The following is a 24,790-nucleotide window of genomic DNA, read 5'->3' on the forward strand; positions in this document are numbered from 1 at the left end:
AAGACAGAGAAGGGGAGATAAAGACAGACACCTGCAGACCTGCTTCACAGCTTGTGAAGCGACTCCTCTGCAGGTGAGAAGCCTGAGGCTGGAACCAGGATCCTTATACCAGTCCTTGCCTTTCACACCATGTGTGCTTAACCCACTGTGTTAATGCCTGACTCCCTATGACAACTTTCTTAATCATTTTCTGTCCTTAGAAATCTGGGAGAAATATAGGCTCTATAGTGGAGATGTGAGGTTCCTGCTATCTTAGGGTTCAAAAAGACAATGGAAAGTTAATGTTATCATCACATTATTTGGTAATTGAGTTAACTTTGAAAAGTCCTTTTGTTAGGGTTTGCTGTATAGTACCCAATCCAGGCTTCCCTGGACTGAAGACCCCACCAATGTGTCCTGGAGCTCTGCTTCCCCAGAGACCCACCCTACTAGGGAAAGAGAGAGGCAGACTGGGAGTATGGATTGACCAGTCAATGTTCATGTTCAGTGGGGATGCAATTACAGAAGCCAGACCTTCCACCTTCTGCAACCCACAAGGACCCTGGGTCCATGCTTCCAGAGGGATAGAGAATGGGAAAGCTATCAGTAGAGGGTATGGGATATGGAGATTGGGTGGTGGGAATTGTGTGGAGTTGTACCCCTTATACCCTATGGTTTTGTTAATTTATTCTTTCTTAAATAAAAAATAAATAAATAAATAAATAAAAATAAAATAAATAAATAAATAAAAATAATAATAACAAAAGAAATCTGGGTTGCTTATATTGTACTATTTTGAACATAGTTATACGAAGATCTCATTGGATAGACGTTTTAGTTTCCTTTGGAGAAATCCCCAAGAGAGAAATTGTTGGGTTAAATGGTAAATCCTTTTCTATTGTTCTGAGAAATTCTAATACTATTTTCCACAGGATTTGAACTAATTTACATTCCCAACAGCAATGTAGAAGGGCTCTTCCTCCCATGCCCTTACCAATACTTCTTTCTTCTTTTTTTAAAATTTATTTATTCCCTTTTGTTGCCTTGTTTTATTGATTTCATTGCTGTTGGATAGAACAGAGAGAAATGGAGAGAGGAGGGGAAGACAGAGAAAGGGAAAGAAAGATAGACACCTGCAGACCTGCTTCACCGCGACTCCCCTGCAGGCGGGGAGCTGGGGGCTCGAACTATTTTATTTTTTTGTTTTTTAACTTAATTTCACTTAATTTTTTTACCTGAGTACTACTAAGCTCTGGTTTATGGTGGGCTGGGGATAGAACCTGGGACCTTTGGAATCTCAGGCATGAAAGTCTCTTTGCATAACCACTTTGCTATCTGCCCAACCAAACACTTGTCATTTCTGTCCTTTCTGATGATTACACAGGTGTAAATGTGATATGTTGTTTTAAATTTATTTGCACTTATATTTGTAATCAGTAACTCTGAGGTTTTTTTTTTTTTTTTCATGTTTATTGGCCATCTGATCTCTTTTATGAAGATTCTGTCCATGTTCTTTCCCCATTTTGACACACATACCAGTGGAAAAGAATTGAGAACTGATAAACAAGCCCCCATACTTACAACTACTTCTTGGCAAGAGGGCCCAAAACATTAAATGTATAAAGAAGAGTTCTTCAACACATGGTATTTGGAAAATTGGGTTGAAACATGCAGAAGAATGAAATCGGACAAGCCCATATCACAATCCACATAAGTCAGCCTCAAATGGATTAAAGACATGAACCAGAAACCATCAAATACATAGAAGGAAATATTGTTAGAACACTTAATAATATCTGTTATGGAAATGTTTTTGAAGATTTGAATCCAACAACCAGGGAAAAACAAAAGCAAAAATAAAACTGTTGGGACTACACCAAACTGAAAGGCTTCTACACAGCAGAGGGAATCATCAACAAAACATAAAGGTGCCCTACAGGATATGAGAAGAGCTTAATATGATAAATATCAATTGAAGGGCTAATAACCAAAATATATTAAGAACTCACTAAACTCAGCAATAAATGTAGATCTGTCTTAATTGGCAAAATTATTCTTTCTAGGCTGGCACATAAAATCAGGAATATTGTAGACTCAGTCCTGGATTATGTGAGATTCTCCAATTGTAATGTGGTCATGCAAGGCCTCTTAAAAGTATAATTTCTCTACTAGACTAGCCTGGGAAATATATTTGTTTTCTTTAAAGCTTACTTCATTCACTTACAACTTTAAGGACAAAGAAAGATTGACCATAGTCAAAATAATCAACAATTAATATGGCAAACCAAGGTAATACAAATAAACCAGTTTTCTGTCATTTTTCCATTTTTTATCATTTTATATTTTCTATCATTTTAATCCTTGCTACACAAATTGTTATCTAAATCTTAAGAGATACCAACAACATAGGAAAACTTGTTAGAGAGACTCAAGGTCAGTCCCTGCTCCAGAATTCTGAATCAGTATTAGCATTTGAAAAAGGTGCCAGAGGACTTGTATGTTCATTTGAGATGCAGTTTCTAACTCCATCTTCTCCATCATACTAGTTTCTAACCATTTTTTAAAGTTAAAAGGTCTTTGGGTATATATGCAATCAACCTCCAGCTGGTTTTGTTACTTAGGAAGCAGTTATTGAAGAAAGAAAAATGATTAAGGAAAAACCTCAGGATTCTTCTTAAAGAAGAAGCTAAAGGTGGTTTTAAGCAGAATTCCCCAAACAACTTCAAAACCTTCCCTCCTAGACTATTCTAATCTTCTAGAAAGCCCCTCGTGGCCTCATGCATTCAAGCATCCTTACAGGCTGACCCATCAATATGTTAACTTTCCATGAAAACCCAAATTTCTTTTTTTTAAAGTTACATATTTAATTTAATTTAATTTAATTATTTATAAAAAGGAAACATTGACAGAACCATAGGATAAGAGGGGTACAACTCCACTCAATTCCCACCACCAGAACCTAGTGGGTCATCTGAGCTCATCTTCAGTGTCACCAGAGGCATTAATATCCCTTGTTTGTATAAGTGTAACAGTTTGCTAAGTTTAAATCACTGAATAAAAATAGAAAATTGAGAAAGTTCATAAATTTCAGAAATAAATTTTTATTTGCATTCATTAGGAGAAACATTAAAAACAAGCTCAGGGAATTCTACACAGTTATTCCTCTACTTCTTTATTACTATCTTCTACTAAGGACTCCACAGAGAATAAATATGGAGAAAGTGAAGGGAAACAGTTGTATTTATACTTATAAATAAAAGAATCTATAACAAGAAGTACATTATTTCACCTAGGCACAATTTCCAGTCTTATTTCATCTTTTTCTTTCTTCTGTCTTCTATTCTTTCTTCATTAAAATGTACATCCAGTGGGCATTTGGTGATGAACCCAATTAAGCACACATATTACTAAAATATATATCCTTGGATATTTATGGAAATTAATGTCCTTCAGATAGTTAAAAATCTATGGATTTTAAATGTTAAGATATTTCAGAGAATTTAGTTTATCCCTATCAAAATCTATAGCACTAGACATTTTTTCCAAATTCATTCTATCCTGATTTCCAAAATAATTATAAGGAACTCATAATCTCCAAGATTTTTTCATCATTAAAATGAAATAGGCATCTGTATCAATAGAAGCACTAACTCCAGCATAGTAGTTCAAAAAATCTTCTTTGGAAACCTAAGGGGGTAGAGGGGGATAAGAGCAAAGGAAGAAAAAGGAAATTATGTCAAAATATTTGAGTTACAAAGCATTTTATGTTCTCCATGGAGTGCTTTCTACAGACTTTGATTGTTACTGGTAGTCAGCAAAGTCAGGTAGTTAGGAACACTGGATTGTTGTTTCTGTCTGAAGACGCTCCCTGAGGTGGTGCATTTACCAGGGATTACAAAGGTCTTTTGATCACTTGCAGTTCCCAGATGGGATCAATTTAACTATACTATCCTGTACAGTAGATACTAGCAACACTATTGGTAGTGTTGGTATCTTGCTCTTGCAAGCCCTATTAATAACTATTGTCAAATTCTCTAGTCCTATAGAATGCTAATTAATTAAAATTAAATATACTGAAAAGTTCACTTCCTCAACACAATAGTCACGTATAAGCTATTTAATAGCTATGTATAACATGTGGCTAATATATTATAACTCACAGATTTTGAACATTTCTATAATTACAAAAAAAAAAAATCTGGCCAGGAAATGGTGTGCCCTGTTGAGTGTACCCAACGCACAAGAACCCAGGTTCCAGCACCTGTTCCCCAGTTGTAGGGGAGGTAGCACCTCAGGAGAAATGAAGCAGGTCTACAGATGTATATCTTTCTCTGCCCATTCCCTCCCAATTTATCTCTTTCCTGTTGGATACAAATAGAAAGAAATTTTTTTTTAAAGCCACTGGAAGCTGTGGATTCATATAGTGCAGTGCAGGTACCAAACCCCAGCAATAATCCTAGTGGCAATAAAAAAGAAAAAGTAAAATAATTTGATTAAAAAATTTAAATTGAAGAAAGTTCTGTAGACTGGAATTACCTAAAATGTAGTTTCTGTGACCTATAGATATTAGTATTATGTTTGGGGTATAGAAATAGAAAACTGATAAAGAGAATAAAAGTTGTTGAGGGAAAAGAAGCCAAACACTCAGGCTGGGACAGGACTAGAGAATAGGACACACTGATGTGCATGATACCTGGCATATAGTAGCAGGTTGAAGGGGACTAATTGATATAGGGTGATGCAGAAGGCAAACTATACCAACTCCTCAGTTTGGTCAGAATATGTTAATCTTTATGTATTCTTGGATCTGTTATTTCTTTTGTGAAGAATGAATTTAAAAGCAAAGACTTCAAGAGCTGATGCAAGTCCTTATATGCCATCTTTCTCTCTTTTTTTTTAGTTTTCCTTCCTCTTAGTACAGAGACTTAATACACAGACTAACACTAATCCCCATAAATTTGATATAGCACTCAGCAACTGATATTCTGAGAACTTGCTTAATCCACTAGATGTAACAGTCCAATGCTGCAGAAAAAGAAATATTAATCTGTGAAAATAAGAATTTTATGGGTAAAAGATTATATGGGTCTCACACTTTCCTAAAAGTATAAGAGAGCACCATTTGACAAGGGTCTTAGCCATTTCAGTCACTTCTTATGAAATGACACAAGTGACATTGGTTAATGAGCCAAAACGATCATAAGAAATAAACTTTCAGAGAGCATTATACGTATCATGTTAGCTAGGGGGAATAAATGTATCTGGGAAATATTTAAGAATGAAATGCAAGCCTGATTAGCAGTTCTATTTTAATATTATCTGATGTCTCAGGCCTTAAACTGAAGAAATTCTACTAAAACAGAAGAACTCCATTAATGGCAAGACATAGTCTTGTAAAGAAGCAACAATGACAAGAATGCCATTATAAATTAAACTATACCTCAGTTTGTAGTGAAAAAAGTTCTCAATGTCTAGTTCCCTAAATGATATTTTAATTTTTCTAGTGAGTTAAGCTCTTTCTTTTAATGTCCCTTACTATTAGAAGCATCTATAGCTTTAGAAATATATTTATATCTAGCGGGGGTTGTACTGTTATGTGGAAAACTGGGAAATGTTATGTATGTATAAACTATTATATTTAATGTTGACAGTAAAATATTAATCCCCCAATAAAGAAATTTTAATATATGTGTATACATATATAATAAACTCTGCTCCAGAAAAATATTGTTATCAAGAATCACCTTTTATTTAAAAATACTAAAATGTCATCCATATAGGATTTGCATAAAGAACCCTTGATCTCTAGAAAAATAGTTTATATTGCAGCTATAAAAATAAAGCATGGTCAACTAACAATTAGCCTAGGACTACTGTAAAAGATATGTGGGGACTTTCTATAACTAACATAAATATTGACTTGAAAATTGATATGGCTTCAACATATTATATATAAATATATTTGCAGAGTCCACATAATCTTTACATATCTAATTGCTTACTGTCCTTTTCAATATATATTGTATATATGAAATGAGAGTAAGCTTTGATTCAACTTATATCTATGTGTGATCAGTTCCTAGACCTTAATAAATGCCGGTTTACTCTGTACATTTTATAATTTCAAAGACAACCTTAAAAATAAAAAACTAGTTCTCCAGTGTCTGCTTTGTTATATACATCATCCAACTTTGAGACAGGCCCCAAATGCATGAAAGGAAGCTTATATTTTGTAGTATTTTTCCACTTCTCCCTTTTATTTCTATGTCTCTCTATGTGGAAAAAAATAGTTGACTTTGAACAGTAAAACTTCAGTGAAGAGAGAGAGAGAGAGGGAGGAAGAGAGAGAGAGAGGTAGAGAGAGAAAGGAAGAAAGAGAGAAAGGAAGAGAAAGAGAAAGGGAGAGAGAGAGAAAGGGAGAGAGAAAGGGAGAGAAAGGAGAAAAGGGGGGTAGAAACCTTTAAGTAAATGGACTTTGAATTATTTTACCAAATGAGATTTTAGTCATGGTAAAGTACTAAACTTGTGGCTAAGTGATTTATTTCCTTGTTTCCTTAGAAACTAAAGGGATGATCATGTTACTTAAGGTAATGCCTGACATTTGATAGTACTCTGTGTTTGTACAACACTTTAGTCCATCAGGATGGAAGTACTCAAGCTTCCAATATCCTGAGAGGGAGCAAATCACTCTGCCATCTGTCATTTTCTCTCAACTGCAGTTTCCATTATGTTCTAAAGCTCCCTAAGAGTATTAATTGCCATCCATTCCCCATGTGGCCTGAGTGTTTCTAGGACACCAGCAACTCAAACCTTTCAAATTTAACATCAAGATGTTCCCAAAGCACTAGTGTCAGGTCAGGAGAGAAAGTCACTCACTTTGATGATAGAATTATCATCTACGTGCCAGATCTTTCTTCACATTTCAGATGCTTAAGCTGTTGTTCTCAGACTCTGTTTCAAACTTATGGATAGAGCAAAATGAAATTGTGGGTGAAGAATAGTTACACAGTCAATGTAATGTAGAGCTGATCTTGCTACAATTCCAGCATTGGGAGCAAAAATGAAAGCAGGAAATTTGTGGTGCATACAAGATCTTTGATGAAACAGAAGTTGCTTTGAGAAGTGTTTCAAGGGAAAATGAGTAATTTCTATCAATGAGAATAAGGAGAAAATATAGAATGAAATAAAATAGGCCATTTCATTCCAAGATTCTTTCTCTGATGCAGTATAACTTTCTGATTATCATAAGGTTCATTATCAGAGTCTCAGCTACTAGTTGGTTGCTTTTATTTTCAGTGTTGTCTGCTCCTGAAGAGCACCTTCCACTGCATTTTGCTGAGGGGAATTCCTGCTTCTGTGAAACAGGTGTGAAAATCAGACAAGACGGCCATGCTATTTTCAAAGAGGAAGAGCTGTTTCACCACAATCTCTCACCATACCAACTGAGATAGCAAAAATTCTTCTCACACACAGCACTCTTCTCAGAACCCCATTAATCATTCAACAGATTCCTCAATCATCTGTTTTAAAGCAAATAACTCTAGTATGTTATATTTTTATTTCAAAGAAAGAGTTACATCTGAAGAGCATGTAGTTTTCATATATATGTAACATGGAGAAATAAAGCCATGCTTTGAAAAAATGGCTTTCTGAAAGAAAGGAGTTGCTTGAAAACAATATTACACAAGAATCTATCAGACCTTTGGCACCTATAACTTCCTTGAATCATAAGCATTTCTAAAACTGAAATCTTTGCTGCTTCATTCAACAAGCTTCTAACTTAAAAAAAAAAGTCTGGGTGGGATGGGACACAGTCTTTTGGTGGTGGGAATGGTGTTTATGTACACCCCTAGTAAAGTGTAGTCATATAAATCACTAGTTAATTAATATGAGAGGGGAAAATTAATTGTATGTCTCGAAGTTTTTAAAACACAGACTGAGTCTTTTTAATATATAGGCTGTGTATTTGATATGCGGACTCTCTCAAAAGCCTAGACCAAGTAGATCAGAAGCAACCAATAGCACAGCTATATACAAGATACTGGATACTATTCAGCAAACCCTAATAAAAGGACTTTTCAAAGTTAACCCAATTACCAAATAATGTGATGATAACATTAACTATCGATTGTCTTTTTGAACGCTAAGACAGCAAGAACCTCACATCTCCACTATAGAGCCTATATTTCCCCCAGTCCTGGAACCTTAGGAGAGAGCCCACTTTCACGCATGCCTCTCCCAATCCATATCAAATAATATTGCAAGTGCCGATCGCAACCTAATCAACACAATGATTGCCACCTCAACATGCTTCAGCTCAGACTGTGTCCAGAGACTTCAGGTGTGGAATGACAACCCCTCAGCTTCATTACTCGGGTGAGACCTTTCCTTACATAGTATTCTCTAATTACATCCCAGGTGGTTCACTTCCTAACAAAGTCCCCAAACCTAGATATAGACCAGGTTCTGTGAGAGAGAGCATATGTTCACAGGTATCCATAAACTAGTGTAAAATATATACCTGAAAGCAGAAGTACACTAGAGTTTGCAGTGAGTACCCCCCCAACACTTCCTCTCCACTATTCCAACCTTTGGGTCCATGATTCTTCAACAATTTGTTTGGCTTTGTATGTTAACTCTCTTTTCAGCCACCAGGTTCCAGATGCCATCAGGATGCCGGCCAGGCTTCCCTGGACTGAAGACCACCAATGTGTCCTGGAGCTCCGCTTCCCAGAGACCCACCCTACTAGGGAAAGAGAGAGGCAGACTGGGAGTATGGACCGACCAGTCAACATCCATGTTCAGTGGGGAAGCAATTACAGAAGCCAGACCTTCCACCTTCTGCAACCCACAAGGACCCTGGGTCCATGCTCCCAGAGGGATAGAGAATGGGAAAGCTATCAGGGGAAGGGATAGGATATGGAGATTGGGTGGTGGGAATTGTGTGGAGTTGTACCCCTTCTACCCTATGGTTTTGTTAATTTATCCTTTCTTAAATAAAAAATAAATTTAAAAAATCATACAAATTAAAAAAGGTAATTCAATAAATTGTGCCCCAAAAGGTCTATAATTTCTAGGAAAGTCAGTTGTTTATTTTTTGACCAGACTGATGAATTGCAAGTTATGAGGTTTTTAAGCAAGTTGTTAAAAGAAAATTTTTAAAAAAGCATATTACTCTGAAGTTGTTAATAGAATTTCATGGAGAAGTAGAAAGTCACCCCCATACCACCCACAGATGTGTTAGTTTAACTTAGTTTATCCACTTGATTAAGCAAAACAGATTGTATTTGTAGGGATACAGGGAGTCTGAGGAGGACTGAATCACTGTGTACTTATTCTTTGGTGGCTCCCATTAGAAAGCAGAAACTAAGTGGCAAAGATCTGCCTCCAAGGACAAAAACTTTTCTTTGTTGTCTTTACAGATTACTTATGTTCATAAAATTTACTATTCGATTACTTAACATACTGCTATGTGACTGTCCCATTATCACAGCTTCAGAAAGTGAACAAAAGGGATTCTGAGTGCCCATATTCCTCTCTTCTCTGCCTACTCTGATTTCATAATGACTATGAACTGTTAATTTTGGTTTTCAAACAATATTTTATTTACATTTGTTTTAGTCCATTTCTCTATCTATATAGTCTATAATGGAGCATGGTATACAGTACTGACTTAGTTATGATTTATTTATGTCTTTTTTTCATTCTACCTGCAGCTTACTTGGGGGTGTCCCAGCTTTGCCTTAAAAGTTCCTATTAGGGTGCTGAGTTCAGTAGTACATGGACTCAAATTGGAACATTGGACCCTGCAAAAGGATAACATAAAAATTCATATATATATATATTAGGGTTTGGATGCTCGCATATCCATAGAATAGAAGAACACCACAAAGAATGGAAGGCTAAAGATAGATCTTCAGATCAATACTTGGGTCCAATAAATGACTAGTTGAAAGCTGGCTCTAGAGTGACTGTGAATCATTCTATAACACAACTCATGCACCTTGAGTTTGCCATTTATACCCTGAATAAAGTTCAGACATAATGAGCATCTCTCTCTCTCTCTCTCTCTCTCTCTATATATATATATATATATATATATATATCCTTCCTTCCCTTCCTCCCTGCTCCCCTTCTGATAGGTGATAAACCTAAGGTCTCCTGGCCTAATTTTATTTTCTATGTCTTTTAGAGCAAAGGAAATACATCAAAGCATCACTCCATCACCCATAGAACTCCCCACTAGTACTATCCTTAGTGCTTCCAGGTAGTGGTGTGGGTAAAATGCATGACCTTGTGTATGGTACATGTACCAGCCATCTCCTGGTTCTCCACTAACTCTTGACAGTGTCTTCTCTATGTTTGTCTATATTTCTCTTTGGAGAAGTTAAAATCTCAGGTTAAATACTGCTATTAATGCTTTTTTTTGGACCAAACTTGACCTTTGGAAATTTTTCATTAGCCATTCCTATTCTCATAAAAATTTGCAGTTACACCCTATTTTACTTGACTTATTTAATTTCCTTTTTAGAAATCTACTTCCCATATCTGATGTATTACCAATGATGGCTCTGGAGACTTCACTGTGTTTTAGTTTCTGACTCAAGTTCTTAATTTTTCTTTTCTTCTTTCCTTTTTTCTTCTTCTTTTTAATTATTTTACTTGGAATCAGAATTTCATGTATGAGAAATTTCACTATCCCTAGTCCACTTTTTCAGAGTGTGAGATAGAGATACAGCAAAAGAGATACCACAACACCGGAACCTCTTCAGAACCTAAGCTAGCACATGAAAGGCACTCACCCTCCATGGTAAAATATCTCTCTAGTTTAAGTTAATTACATTAAAAAATTCAAATTTAACAATATATAAGTATACACATAAAATAAATAAAACATAACAAAAAACTACTAAAAATTACTTTTAATAATTCGTCTTTGTTCTGGTGCTATAACAAGAGTGAGTGATTAGGCTGGTAACCACAGATAAAACTGAGAATTAGAGTAGGAGTGCTCACTAACCACCAGGTTATTGTATCTTGATGGTGGATAAGAGACCCTTCACTTGGTGGGCCAGATTCTAACCTGCTAGAAGAAAGGTAACTGATTATGACCAGATTCTCTGTGAAGCATGGGTTATCTAAAATCTGATGGCTTATTCTGTGCCCCAGTTAGACACAGGAAGCAAAGTACCTCTGGGGATGAAAAACTTGATAGCTACAGACTAGTCTATTCAAAATCACATATTTATTCTACAGCTCCAGTTACGCAAAAGTATGAGTCATATCCAGAATCAAAGACACAAGTTTATCTAGATTGGAGGGCTTGAAACACAACATGTCCACATGTAATATACAAGGCACAGACTACAGAAAACATGGAACTTTTTCTATGCATTTCTTCATAATTTTTGGACTTTCTACATCATTTCAACATACTTCTTCATAATACTTGGCATCTTTATTTATTTATTTTTCCTCCAGGGTTATTGCTGGGGCTCGGTGCCTGCACTACGAATCCACTGCTCCTGGAGGCCATTTTTCCCAATTTGTTGCCCTTGTTGTCCTTATTATTATTGTTGCTATTGCTGTTGTTGTTGGATAGGACAGAGAGGACCAAGAGAGGAGGGGAGATAGAGAGGGGGGAGAGAAAGATAGACACCTGTAGACCTGCTTCACCACTTGTGAAGTGACCTCCCTGAAGGTGAGGATCTGGTGGCTCCAACACGGATCCCTACACTGGTCCTTCTCACCATGTGTGCTTAACCCACTGTGCTACTGACTAACAGCCAATACTTGGCATCTTTTGGATTTCCAGCCTCTACATTAGTCTAGATTTAAAAATGGAAAGCCATACTTACATGATTTTTTTAAAATATTTTTTTGATATTATTTATTTCCTTTTTGTTGCCCTTGTTTTTAATTGTTGTTGAAATTATTGTTGTTGATGTCATCGTTGTTGGATAGGACAGAGAGAAATGGAAAGAGGAGGGGAAAGCAGAGGGGGAGAGAAAGATAGACATCTGCAGACCTGCTTCACCGTTTGTGAAGTAACTCCCCTGTATATGGGGAGCTAGGGGCTCAAACCAGGATCCTTATGATGGTCCTTGCGCTTTGTGCCACCTGCGCTTAACCCACTGCGCTACCGCCCGACTCCCGCGTGATTTTTTTTTTAATTTGCGTCTCATCAAATAGAAAATTTCCCAATATTAAGTAAAAAAGATCCATTTTTTAGTCTATCACAAGGCTAAGTTAGAATTTAGTTTCTTGTAGCGCAGCGGATTAAGCGCAGGTGGCACAAAGCGCAGGGACCGATGTAAGGTTCCCGGTTCGAGCCCTAGCTCCCCACCTGTAGGGGAGTCACTTCACAAGTGGTGAAGCAGGTCTGCAGGTGTCTTTCTCTCCCCCTCTTTGTCTTCCCCCTCCTCTCTTCATTTCTTTCTGCCCTATCCAAGAACGACGACAACAATAATAACTACAACAATAAAACAAGGGCAATAAAAGGGAATAAATAAGTTTTTTTAAAAAAATAAGTATTTTAGAATTTAGTTTCTCAACAATAAGCAAAACTGATAGTACTCTCTAAGGATATAATTCAAATTCTCATTTGGAAACACCTATTTAACAAATTTTTAGTAAATGTATATAGTCAGCCCAATTTATAAAAACTAAATATAATTAACTGGAGCCTTGAGAGATAACTGACTGGGTAGGGCATGTGCCTTGCCAGATCTGAGAGCTGGTATCACATGGGAGATGCTATAGTACCAAGAGACCCAGCAATGCTATGATATCTCTTTATTTATTTAGATAGAGTTAGAGAAGTGAAGGGGGGTGGAGGAGGTAAGAAACTACACAGAATGGAAGCTTCCTTCAATTTAGTAGAGGATGGGGGCCATACATGAACCTGTGTCTAGCACATAGCAAAGCAGCACACAATCCAACTGAACCATCTTGCTCTCCCTTGCCTGTCTTTCTGAATGATCAAAGATAGTCAGATAGCATTAAAATCTTGCATGTGCAAAACCCTGAGATAAAACAAATGACTGAAATGGCAATAAGTGTGCTCTGACTACAAATACAGTCATTTAAGTAAATAAGATATTAAAATGGACCATTACCCCCAAATGATGTCTCCAAATTAGGGTATGAATGTAGTCAGGAACACAGTGTACAAAAAAAAGTTCATTCCTAGGTAACAAGGCAAAATAGGCATTACCTCCAGCTCCTTAGCCTATAGGCTAATGACTATGTTTTGTTCTTATCTCAGGCTCCAGACATAGAACACAGAGAAAGAGCTGTAGTTTCAGTAACTGTTTTCCAGAAGCTCAGGCTGCTTTTGCTTAAAAGCCTTTCCTGGAGAAACTCTCTCATGTCAGCAAATTTAGAACTGAGCGGTGGATGTTCTGAGCCATGAAATGTCAACATCAAAATTCACATGAGTATGTCACCCCTCCTAACTCACCTTAGTAAAGCTACTAAGCTTTTAGCTTGACTAGCTTATGGCAGGGATTGAAAAGGTGAACATTTAACCAGCCCAAGACTTGTTAATGCTTTCTGTCCAGTAATAGGGAAAGAGGCTTCCCATAACATCTAAGAGTATATACCCCATCATTAGCCTGTGTGCTAATCACAGACACATTTTGAAAAGTTCTGACTTAGAGGGTGGTCTCAAATATCACACCAACACTTAAAATTAATGAAAATGGGTCAATAAGTCGTATTCACCAAACTGAGAGTTACTTAAAACAAGAGCAAAGAAATTTAATAATCAATTTTGGAAACTGAGGCTAATACATAGTCTCCTTTGCTCCCCAAATAGAGACCAAGGCACCTAAAGATATAGTCAGACAAAAAAATGGACAGATTATTGCACATATAAATTCTCCTACTTAAAATATGAGAAAAAAATATGTGTATGGGTGGGAACTACAATTAAAATATCCAAACCTTTTATAAGAGCCAAGAAAGATACCTGACATTATCTATACATCTCTGTGTACTATCTTGGCTCTAAGACGTTTATAGATGTTTATTTAATTAATTCTTATTTTAGAGATGAGGAAACACCCTCAGAGAAGTTGCTACAATTAACATGGCATCTTTTCTTCTGCCCTAGAAAAATGTAATGTGTTCTGACCTGGAAGAAATACTGGGATAAATATGATCTTGAAATCAAATATGATCTTGATTTTGAGCTGACATTTAATCATTTAGAACTACATAGCTGTACCCAGGTACCTGGTCCCCGGTCCCCAGATCACACATTTAGAGCTTCCAGGCAGTTCTCATCATGATGATGAAATACACATCGGTGTCAATGGATGCACTCACCCCAGCATAGTAGTTCATAAACTCCTCTGGGGTCACCTACAGAGGAAAAGTTAGAAATAAAAACAAAACTTGGCTTTTCACCATATCAGTAAAGGCCCATCTCTAGCACCTGCAAATGGAAGGTGAAATTTCAATCAGTGGGCATCTCAGCAACCACAGCTGAGAAACAAACCTAAAGTAAGAGAACAAGTTGAGGATGGTAATAAGGGGAGAAGAGGCAGAAAGTATTAAAATTTTCCAAGTCAATCTAAAAAGAGAGTGAGATACAGATTCTTGTGTTTCTTTGAGAAGCATATCTGCTCAAATAAGTGATAATAACCCTCAAAATAAGAGACAAGTACTCTTTGGTGTTAGTTAACACTGTCATATTTATTAATGTTTACATAGTAAACATTCATGTGCTTCTGTCAGGACAAGAAATCTTTTAACGTTCAGAAAATTGAGCTCTTTCCTGTAGGTAAAGAATAAAAAATATTTCTAGTTAAACAGTCCTTGGTTACATGTATTTTTAAGATAGAAATTCTAACTCAGGGCAAAATGTGAGTGAAACAAACAACACACACATACACACGAGAGCATACACAAACGTGCAGAAACAGAAGGTACACTCCATGCCTCTTCACCCTATCCTGGGTTTTTGTTTTTCTATAATTTTATTGTTCTTTTGGAATAGAAGTTAGTATGTTTATCTATGGTAGGAATTTATGTAGAATTTCTTTTTTGTAAAAGTAAAAGAAGAAATAGTTACTGATTGCATTTTGGAATAAATATAGATATAAGACATAGACACATCAATTGAGACCATTGCCTAACTCTCCTGTCTGACTGATCTCTCCCAGTACAACTCAAATTATAGCCTTGCTTATATGGGAGAATGCAAAACATACCACTGAGGGGTGTTTTGGAAGTTAATTGCCTGTTAGGCCTCAGTACCACAAAGGATTAAAAGTATCAAGTGTAAACTTCACAAATAATTCAAAACATCTTTCTAGTACATTTATATACAGAAATGCATCATGACAATGCATCATGACAACCCAATATATATGTCTTTAAAATCTACATTTTAAAACAAATAAACTATGAGAGCATTCCCCAATTAGGGAGATGTTTAGGACCAGCATCACAGATCAGAAGATTGATTTCATACATTGTTTTGTTTCTTTCATACCTCTATGCAAACAGTTTCTATGATGTGAGCTGAGTTTGGAGGGTAGAGGACCTATGATACCAAATTACATGACAGTTACTAACCCTAGTAGCTTCTATGATTACTTGAAAGCTTAACCAAGATTATTAAAATTTCACTAATTAGAAATATTGATATATTCTCAATATATATATATATTATATATATATAGGCTAAGCACTACACTAATTTTTTTCTTTTCTTTTTCTTTCTTTTTTTTTTTTTGGACATCAACTATATGTATTTTCATTTAAATTAGTATACTACTCAGCTCTAGCTATTGGTCTAAGGATTCTAACCTGGAACGTCTTGCAAGCAAGTCCTGTGTACTACTACTGTACAATTACCTAAACAGGAATGATCACAATAGTAAGTGCAACCATGGTTCACATAAGAAATCTTTTTTTAATATGTATTTACTTATTTCCTTTTGTTGCCCTTGTTTTATTGTTGTTATTGATGTCATTGTTGTTGGATAGGACAGAGAGAAATGGAGAGAGGAGGGGAAGACAGAGGGAGGAGAAAGATATGTGAAGTGACTCCCCTGCAGGTGGGGAGCCTGGGGCTCAAGCCAGGATCCTTATGCCAGTCCTTGCACTTTGTACTATGGGTGCCTAACCCACTGCACTACCACCCACATAAGAAATCTTAATGCAGTACTGGTGAGATAGCTCATAGCGAAGCCTTCCTGCTTTGCCATCCATGTGACCCAGATTGGCGCTTGATCTCTATCACACTGGAGGAACCCCAGAGCTGTTGCAAGTTTCCCTCTCTTCCTCTGTCTTTCCAAATTTTTCCCTCTATATGAAATGCTGATCTGGAGTGGTGAAGCTAGTCAATAACATGAAAAATATATATAAAAAAGGGAGGGGGGCTACCATGCATGAGCACATGGACTCAAACTTATGCTTCACACCTGCAAGAGGCAAAGCAATACTGTAGCTGTTACCCTTTATCTCTTTCTCTCTCCCTCTGCATTTTTCTCTGCTTCTATCAGGAGGAAAAATAAATGTCCACTGAGAGTGATGAAGTTATCATTCTGGCACTAAGGCCCCATGATAATCCAGGTAACGAAAGGAAAAAAATAAAAAAGGAAAAGAGAAAAATCTTAATGTACAAAACAACTCAACCTGGAAAAAAAATGTTGTTAGGGGCTTATTACCCATTCTTTTCTATCTTATTTCTTTATTTTTTAATAGAGTGAAAGAGGGGAGGGAGTACAAGAGAGAGATACTGCTCAATCACTCCAATACCCCCTCCATTCAAACTTCAGACTCAAATTCAGGTTCTGGAACATGGTAATGTTTGTACTCTATCTGCTGAGCCACTCTTAACCCCTCATTAACTGTTCTATTAGTAGAAAAAGGTACTAGTTTATTTTGCATTTAAAATTATTCAATGTACAATGTACAAAAGTTGAAACACAGGTCACTTCTCAGAAATATTTTCCTTATGATTATTAAGTAAGGTACTCTTGTAAAGTCCTTAGCATATAGTCTATTAGATAATAAGTGCTCAATAAATGTCAAGATTCTTAATTATACTAAATGAGTATAATTCATGTGAACATCTCTAGTAATTTAAGGCAGGCACTCTTGAACATTTACTTCAAAGATATTTAATACAAACTTGACTAAAAATCATATGTAGTGTGTGCTAAAATTATAAACTTGTGATGCTGTAAACTACCTCTAAATCACAGGATTTTGTAGTTTTACCTTGTAGTTGGTAATCTACATTATCAAATACACATTGATCTCAGAGCAATGGGGCCATACTAGCAAGCCAGCCTGGGATCTCCCAGGTGGCATTTGTCTCTTGTCTTTGTCTGTGTAAGTTATTCTCCCAAGTGGATGATCTTCCACAATAATACAGTATTTGTGATTTTCAGGTGACATCAAATGTAACTGCTGAAAACTCCAGTTAACCTCAATGTGACTTGCTAAGATAAATGTCAGAAGGAATCACAATCAGCTGAGTCATAACAACTGACTATTTTGAAGGGTTAGAGAAAAGGGCAGCTGAGGTTTCCCATGGCAACTAGTAGGAACCACCTGCAGAGAGGAGGCAAATACACCCTGGGATCTCATGTAGAGTTGTGCTAATCTGGGGAAATGGCAGTTGACTGTGTTCTACTACCTTCTTAAACATCAAAAGCCAGTTATATTGGAAGAAAAAGCATGGTCTTCTTCTATTTCAGAACATTTAGCTGTCATAAAGAATCAAATGATCTACCACCGTAAGAAATATCTATCATTTTTATTTGTATGTGTTTATTACTGGATAGAGACAAAAATTGAGAGGGTAGGGGAAGATAAAGAAGGAGAGAGACACAATGACACCTGCAGTCCTGCTTCACCATTTGTGAAGCTTTCCCCCTGCAGGTAGGTACCAGAGGTTTGAACCTGGCTACTTCCACATTTTAATATGAGTGCTTAGCCAGGTGCATCACTGTCTGCCTGCCCCCCAAAAAATATATTTTAATATTTTTTCAGAATGAAACAAAGAATTATTATCTTTCTCTGGAAAGAAAATAGCAGCAGGAGGAGAGGTAAACTTTCCTATCCTTCTCACCCCCTGCTTATTAAGTACTTCCTATAGAGTTTCAAGGAAGAAATAATCAAGGGAAATACCCTTTAGAAGGGGAATACTGGTTTTTCTTTCTATTACTACCATTACTTCTTTCCACCTACTATTCTACTAATTCTTACTCTGAGACAAAAGGTCAAGAGTTACCCTGTCTGGGAGTCTGCCATCCAAAGAGAGAACACTCCTCCCCTTTCAGGACACAGAAAGGCAGACACGTTCTGGGTTCTATGACTATTAATAAAATATAGGTGAGATTTTTACGTCAGCCTTCATAGAAATATGGAGAACAAATGCTTACTTTATCAAGCTATGCATTTGTAACTTGAATGTACAAGGTAATGGAGACAGACTGGGTTGTTTTGTTGCTAAATTAAACTGTAGTAAATTAAGTAAAAGGCAAGTTAACATCAAAGCAAAGGCAAGTTAATGTCAGAGCATATTATAGGTTAAATCAGAGCACAGTCAGTTCTCTAAAATTCCCTTTGTGAAGGAGCAAGTCCCCCAAGTTGACTCAAATAGGAATCCCACATATAGAAAGCTAGGTGATTTTAGAGATTAAAAGCAGAGAATAAGATAGTAGTGGAAGGGCAAGGGTAGATAGCATAATGGTTATGCAAAGAGACTCTCATGCCTGAGGCTCCAAAGTCCCAGGTTCCATCCCCTGCACCTCCATAAACCAGAGCTGAACAGTGCTCTAGTAAAAAAAAAAAAAAAAACCAATAGTGGAATTTCCCCTTTGCATTCCAACACCAGAACAGCAAGGTTTTATGGTCAAAGATATGTTGAAACTTCCTTTTGTTATCACTAATCCACACTCTCTCCGCTTCTGTAAAAAACACTTGCTTCCTGACATCATGTAACCCTAGTTCCCACAAATGATTTTTGAAATGTTTGCCTTAAAGATCACTATAGAAATGTCACATACACCCCTAGGAAAGCCCCACTCCTAGACCCTTTAAATGGAGATGAGTTCCAGACCTCAAGATCTCAGAGCAATGGGGCCATACTAGCAAGCCAGCCTGGGATCTCCCAGGTGGGATTTGTCTCTTGTCATTGTCTGTGTAAGTTTGTGTACTGGCCTTATTCTCATACTCTTTCAAACTTAAGAATAAATTCCTTATACTTCACCTATATACAGGAGTCGTGTCAGTTTGTGTGGGTTCAAATCAGAAGTACTCTTTTACCTTCAGTGAAAACCTACTTAAATGTGATTTCTACGTACATGAAAGTGTGATGATAAATGCTGTTCATAGGATAAAGACAAGACAAGGTGGCATACTGAAGTTCCTCATGAATTATGTTCCAAAAAATTAAATTATGATTTTATTTTGAAGTTAAAAATGTTTTACTATAATCTATTTCAATGAAATATGGTTAGTAGTATATGGAAAATATGTAAACAATGAGATGAAATTCATAAAAATGGCACATTCTCTTGATGATGGATATTTAGGTGCATATAGATTATCTGATTATATTGTGTGTGTGTGTGTGTGTGTGTGTGTGTGTGTGTGTAAGTACAGACACAAAATTTATTACATTCAGTTCTAAAATTTTAAAGTCATTAAGGAAATATTTTGCTTCTTATAAATAAATAAAAATATGTAGTTCTTTAGGGTTTAGACCTATTTCCCATTTACAATTTCAAGTTGGATATAAGGAATTGACTTAGATTAAGTTTTTACTTACCACCCCATCTTTGTCATAGGGTGAATCAAAGTTGTCCAAAAATTTCCTGAACACTTGTTCCTCTGACCAGTCTCCATTTTGGTACTTTGGATGATGCTTCGCATTATATAACTCACGCAGGTCTTCAATTGTTATAATACCATCTCCAGTTTTATCTAACTTCCTAAAAGCTTGCATAATTACCTCTTTTCTGGCTCTGGACATTGGAGGCTAGATAAATAGAAGAACAAATACATAAGTAAATAAACTCTTGCTGTGTATCATCTCATTCTTCCCTACGTTGTAGGGATATCTCATTCTTCCCTACGTTGTGAAATTGTTGGTGTGCCATTAAAAATATGCATTATGATTAGTTTCAAAAATGGTTAGACCTGTTCTAAGACTCCTACCTGTATCTTATATTGTGTACTAACAACTTTAAACACACACACACACACACACACATACACACACACACCCCTCTCTCAAACTAGCTACCCCCAAATCATGTGAAAGCCAAACACAGCAGATTCATGAGCCACTGACCATTAGGCTATCTACCCCCAACCCCACTTACTCTTAATGTGAGAAGAAATTCATTGAAGTCTATTGTTCCGCTTCCATCTTTATCAAACCTCCTGAAGAGTTCTTCTGCCTCTTCCCTCTCCATAACCACTGCATAATCATTTAATCCTTTTATAAATTCTTTAAAATCAAGGGATCGGTTGTTATTGTCATCCATAATTCGAAACACTCTAATGAAAATAGACACACACACTCAAAATTAGTAACACTGACAAACTAAGCACAAATATATATAAAAGAAAATCACTCATTTTTTATTAAAATTTTAGATTCTCCCCTATAAACTCCTTCCAAAGTTAGAGAGTCATTTCTCAGCCTCTCATAAAAGAAAACAAACATTTAAAAATATACTATATAATTCTGATTTGAAGCAGCAAATAGATGCATAATTCCTTAATATGACCTGCACTCATATTTCCCTGTTGTCTGATGACAAATGGGGGCAATTGATGCTGCCCCCCACCCACACTGGCTGAGCATCCCACCAAGGGGTATCCAGTGAGATGAGAGCTGTTAGCACCAGGGGGCATCCCTTGAGATAACAGCTGTTAAGAAGGCCAGCACTGGGGGAGGGGCAATTCTGGCCTAAGATAAGTTCCATATCCTCTTTTGCCTAGTGGTTTGCATCCCTGTGAAAGTTCTTTCATCTTGTCCTGCTCCTCTGAAAGGAATGTAAGCATGATGTAACTTGTTGGAAAATGCTATTTAATTAAACCTGTGCTGTTCACCATAATTTCAGTTTAAGCTTCGTGTTTGGACATAATTTCTGGAAGAATTTTAGGGGCAGGGCTTTGACACACCGGGTTAAACAAACAGTACTAAGTGCAAGGACCCACACAAGAATTTGGATTCAAGCCCCCAGGTCCCCACCTGCATAGAAGGTACTCTTCACAAGAGATGAAGCAGGTCTACAAGTGTTTATCTTTCTCTCTCCCTGTTTTCTCCTCCTCTCTCAGCTTCTCTCTGTCATAGCCAATAAAATGAAGAGGGAAAAAAAAAAGGCCACCAGGAGCAGTGGATACATTACTGCTGGCACCAAGGCCCAATGATAACCCTAGAGGAAAAAAATATAATTATATGAAATTCTGAAAATATAAAAACACTAGAGATAGTAAAAAGATAATGGGGGAATAAAGAACAAATGGAGCTCATGGAATTTTGAGGACAATGAATCTATTCTGTATGATATTACAATAGTGTATATAGGATATTATGGTTTGATAGAATCCCTAGTATGAAGGATGAATCTTTATACACCTTAAACATATTTGGGCAAAGGGATGATGTTAGATGAAAGTTAGACTAGCTATGATCAATTGCAGCAAAGCCAAGAACTTTAAAAGATAAGGTGGGAATGGATTGAGTGGATGTTAGGGAACCAGTACATAATGGTGGAAGAAGAATTCAGTTGGTGGTGTGCAGAGAGCACAGACACCAGTCATAAGGAGATGAGTAGTTGTACTGTCTTATAAATCACTATTTTTGCCTCCTTGTAAAGTTATATTTTTAAAAGATTTTATTTATTTAGTATATTTATTAATGAGAAAGATAGGAGGAGAGAGAAAGAACCAAACATCACTCTGGCACATGTGCTGTCAGGGATCGAACTCAGGACCTCATGCTCGAGAGTCTAAAGCTCTATCACTGCACCACCTCCCAGACCACCCAGTAAGGTTATTTTAAAAAATAATTGGGAAAACAGAAGACTGTGGTAGTGTGGTTATAGAATAGCAGTGATCAGATGGGCACTGTCCCCAAAAAACAATTAAATTCAATGTTAAGTGGCCTCTAACCACCCGACCACAAACCGAGAAGAACACAAACCAGAGCAACAATGTTAGAGATTAATTTGCAATGTCATACAGAATGAACAACAAAGCACACTGAATGAACAGCAAAACACAACACATACAGTGTATCTGTGCTGAAAGGTCCACACGCCGGGAGTGTTTCCTTAGCCTGGAACATTGAGTGATTCCGTATCCTGACTTTTATGGTGTCTCAGCATGAGGGTGGGTGAGGGTGGACTGAGGGTGGACTGAGGCAGGACTGAGGCGGGACCGAGGGACTGCCCTAATCTAAGAAGGGCAGAGGGGTGTTATACTTTCACCAATACCTTATTGGTGAAAAAAAGGGTACATTCCACACCTTTATCTAAGTTATGCATTCTAAACTCTATGGGGCCAATCTTTATCTCAGCAAAGCAGGTAACAGAAGTACAGAACAGTCTGCAGTGAATGAATACAAACTTCCTAATGAAATAGTGTCTACTTAGAATTAGTTACCCTCCTCACCTATTTCCTATTATACTTCCTTCACTCACTCCCAAGCTATCCTTATCAAAGCAAGGACTGAAAAAGCTGAATAAGGACACGAGATTGGCATACTGTAAAAAGGACTCTTTAGTCACTATCAGGCCACCCCATCTCCTGGGGCCCTAGTCAGGGAGTCCTGAGATTCCCAAACAGATCTGATAGGCCTAGACCTCGAATAAATCCCTCTCTCCATTGTTATTGGTCATCTCTATCAGGAACAACAAAACAGGCCACTTTGTGGGCCCCCATAGGACTTTGCCCTCAACTTGGATGAAAAATGGTAGAGAATGTTCCATCCTTTGAAGGGAGGCTGGACAACACAATCTATGCTACACCTGAGGGAGATGGGTCCTGATATTGGGGCAAGTTGGGATGTCCCTACTCATGACCACAGAATGTAAGCTCAGATCTGCAGGGAAGCAGAGGTTACATGAGCTCCTACACAGAATATGGGCCCCAGATCAAATCAAATCGATGGGGTTAAACAATATTTATATACCTTTCTCATATTTGGGAGCTACTCTCTTCCCAGATACAGCTTTCTGGTCCTTTTCCCAGCCATGACATCATTTCCCCAGACTATAATTTGGCTCCACCTGCATATCAGATTTCAGGCTCAGGGAAAAAAAAGAACTAGTATAGCCACAGGTCCTTTGGAATAGAACTAAAATATGTCTACTAGTTATCTACAATATGGAGACACACACCCACCCCCCAACTCTTCATCTGCACTACCCAAGCCTTTAGGTTCATGATTAGTCAACAACTTGTTTGGCTTTATATGTTAGCTCTTTTTCCAGCCACCAGGTTCTAGATGCTAGCATGATGCCAGCTAGACTTCCTTGGATAGAAAACCCCACCAATATGTTCTAGAGCTCTGATTCCCCAGAACCCTGCCCCACTAGGGCAAAAGAGAGGCAGGCTGGGAGTATGGATCAACCTGTCAATGCCCATGTTCAGTGGGGAAGCAATTATAGAATCCAGACCTTCTACTTTCTATATCCCACCATGACCTTGGTCCATACTCCTACAAGGTTAAAGAATAGAAAGCTATCGCGGGAGGGGGTGGGATACGGAGTTCTGGTGGTGGGAATGTTTGGAGTTGTACCCCTCTTATGCTATAGTTTTGTCAGTGTTTCCTTTTTAAAAATTAAATTATAACGACCCTGGGTCCATACTCCCAGAGGAATAAAGAATAGGGAAGCTATCAGGGGAGGGGATGGGATGCAGAGTTCTGGTGGTGGGAAATGTGTGGAGCTGTGCCCCTCTTATCCTGTGGTCCTTGTCAGTGTTTCCTTTTTATAAATAAAAATTAAAAAATGAATAAATAAATAATCAAAAAAAGAAACTAAAAGCAAAAAAAATGTTTTCTGTGTATAAGTAGAAAGGTACATTTATAGCTGCTAATCAGTTCAGTCAGTTCTTGTCCTTCTCCAAAACTCTCTCCCTTTACACTGTCTGAACTGGAAGACGCTTTGAAGAGGGTTAAACCGGGAACAGCTGCTGGCTATGATAACATCACCCCAGAACTCTTAACCTGGGTCCCGCGGCAAAGAAGTGGCTCACTTCATTCCTGTCCCACATCTTGGAATCTGAGTCTATGCCCAAAGTTTGGCGTCGTGCGAAGATAATAGCGGTTTTGAAACCAAAGAAAGACCCAACACTGGCCGCCAGCTATAGACCAATTTCTCTCCTCTCCGTGTGTTACAAACTCCTTGAGAGGCTGCTTCTGTCACGTATTTCTCATCTTACAGAGAAATTCCTATCACCCGCCCAAGCTGGTTTCTGCCCAGGAAGATCTACCTGCGAACAAGCCCTGGCCCTCTCAACTTACATTGAAAATGGATTCCAGAAGAATTTAAAGACGGGTGCTGTCTTTGTTGATCTCACAGCAGCCTATGACACGGTCTGGCACCGTGGTCTCCTAGTCAAGATCTCAAGATGCCTGCCTCCATGGGTGGCCAACACTATATCGTTTCTTCTCCAAAAGAGAAGATTCCGGGTGCATCTGGGTGACAAGTCTAGCAGATGGAAACTTGTCTCAAGTGGCCTCCCCCAGGGCTCTGTTCTGGCTCCTACGCTATTTAATATTTATACATCAATGACCTCCCAGAAACTTCTTCAAGGAAATTCA

The 24,790-nt window shown here is 37.5% G+C and overlaps 1 protein-coding gene across 2 annotated transcripts in view; it reads right to left on the reverse strand.

Moving 5' to 3' along the window:
- Positions 1-24,790, reverse strand: part of CAPSL (calcyphosine like) — a 91,989-nt gene that overhangs the window by 53,291 nt on the left and 13,908 nt on the right. The window contains exons 2-5 of one of the 2 annotated variants that reach the window (XM_060191224.1): positions 20,334-20,511; positions 19,778-19,987; positions 14,218-14,346; positions 3,061-3,666 (exon numbers count right to left, since the gene is read on the reverse strand). In XM_060191224.1, coding sequence (XP_060047207.1) covers positions 14,245-14,346; positions 19,778-19,987; positions 20,334-20,511 — 490 coding nt within the window. In that variant the 3' untranslated portion in view covers positions 3,061-3,666; positions 14,218-14,244. Of the gene's footprint in view, positions 1-3,060; positions 3,667-14,217; positions 14,347-19,777; positions 19,988-20,333; positions 20,512-24,790 lie in introns of those variants that run through there. The other variant, XM_007531247.2, reaches the window with a different exon arrangement.

The sequence above is a fragment of the Erinaceus europaeus genome, chromosome 5 (genome assembly GCF_950295315.1).
Source record: "Erinaceus europaeus chromosome 5, mEriEur2.1, whole genome shotgun sequence".
Taxonomy (NCBI): Eukaryota; Metazoa; Chordata; class Mammalia; order Eulipotyphla; family Erinaceidae; genus Erinaceus; species Erinaceus europaeus.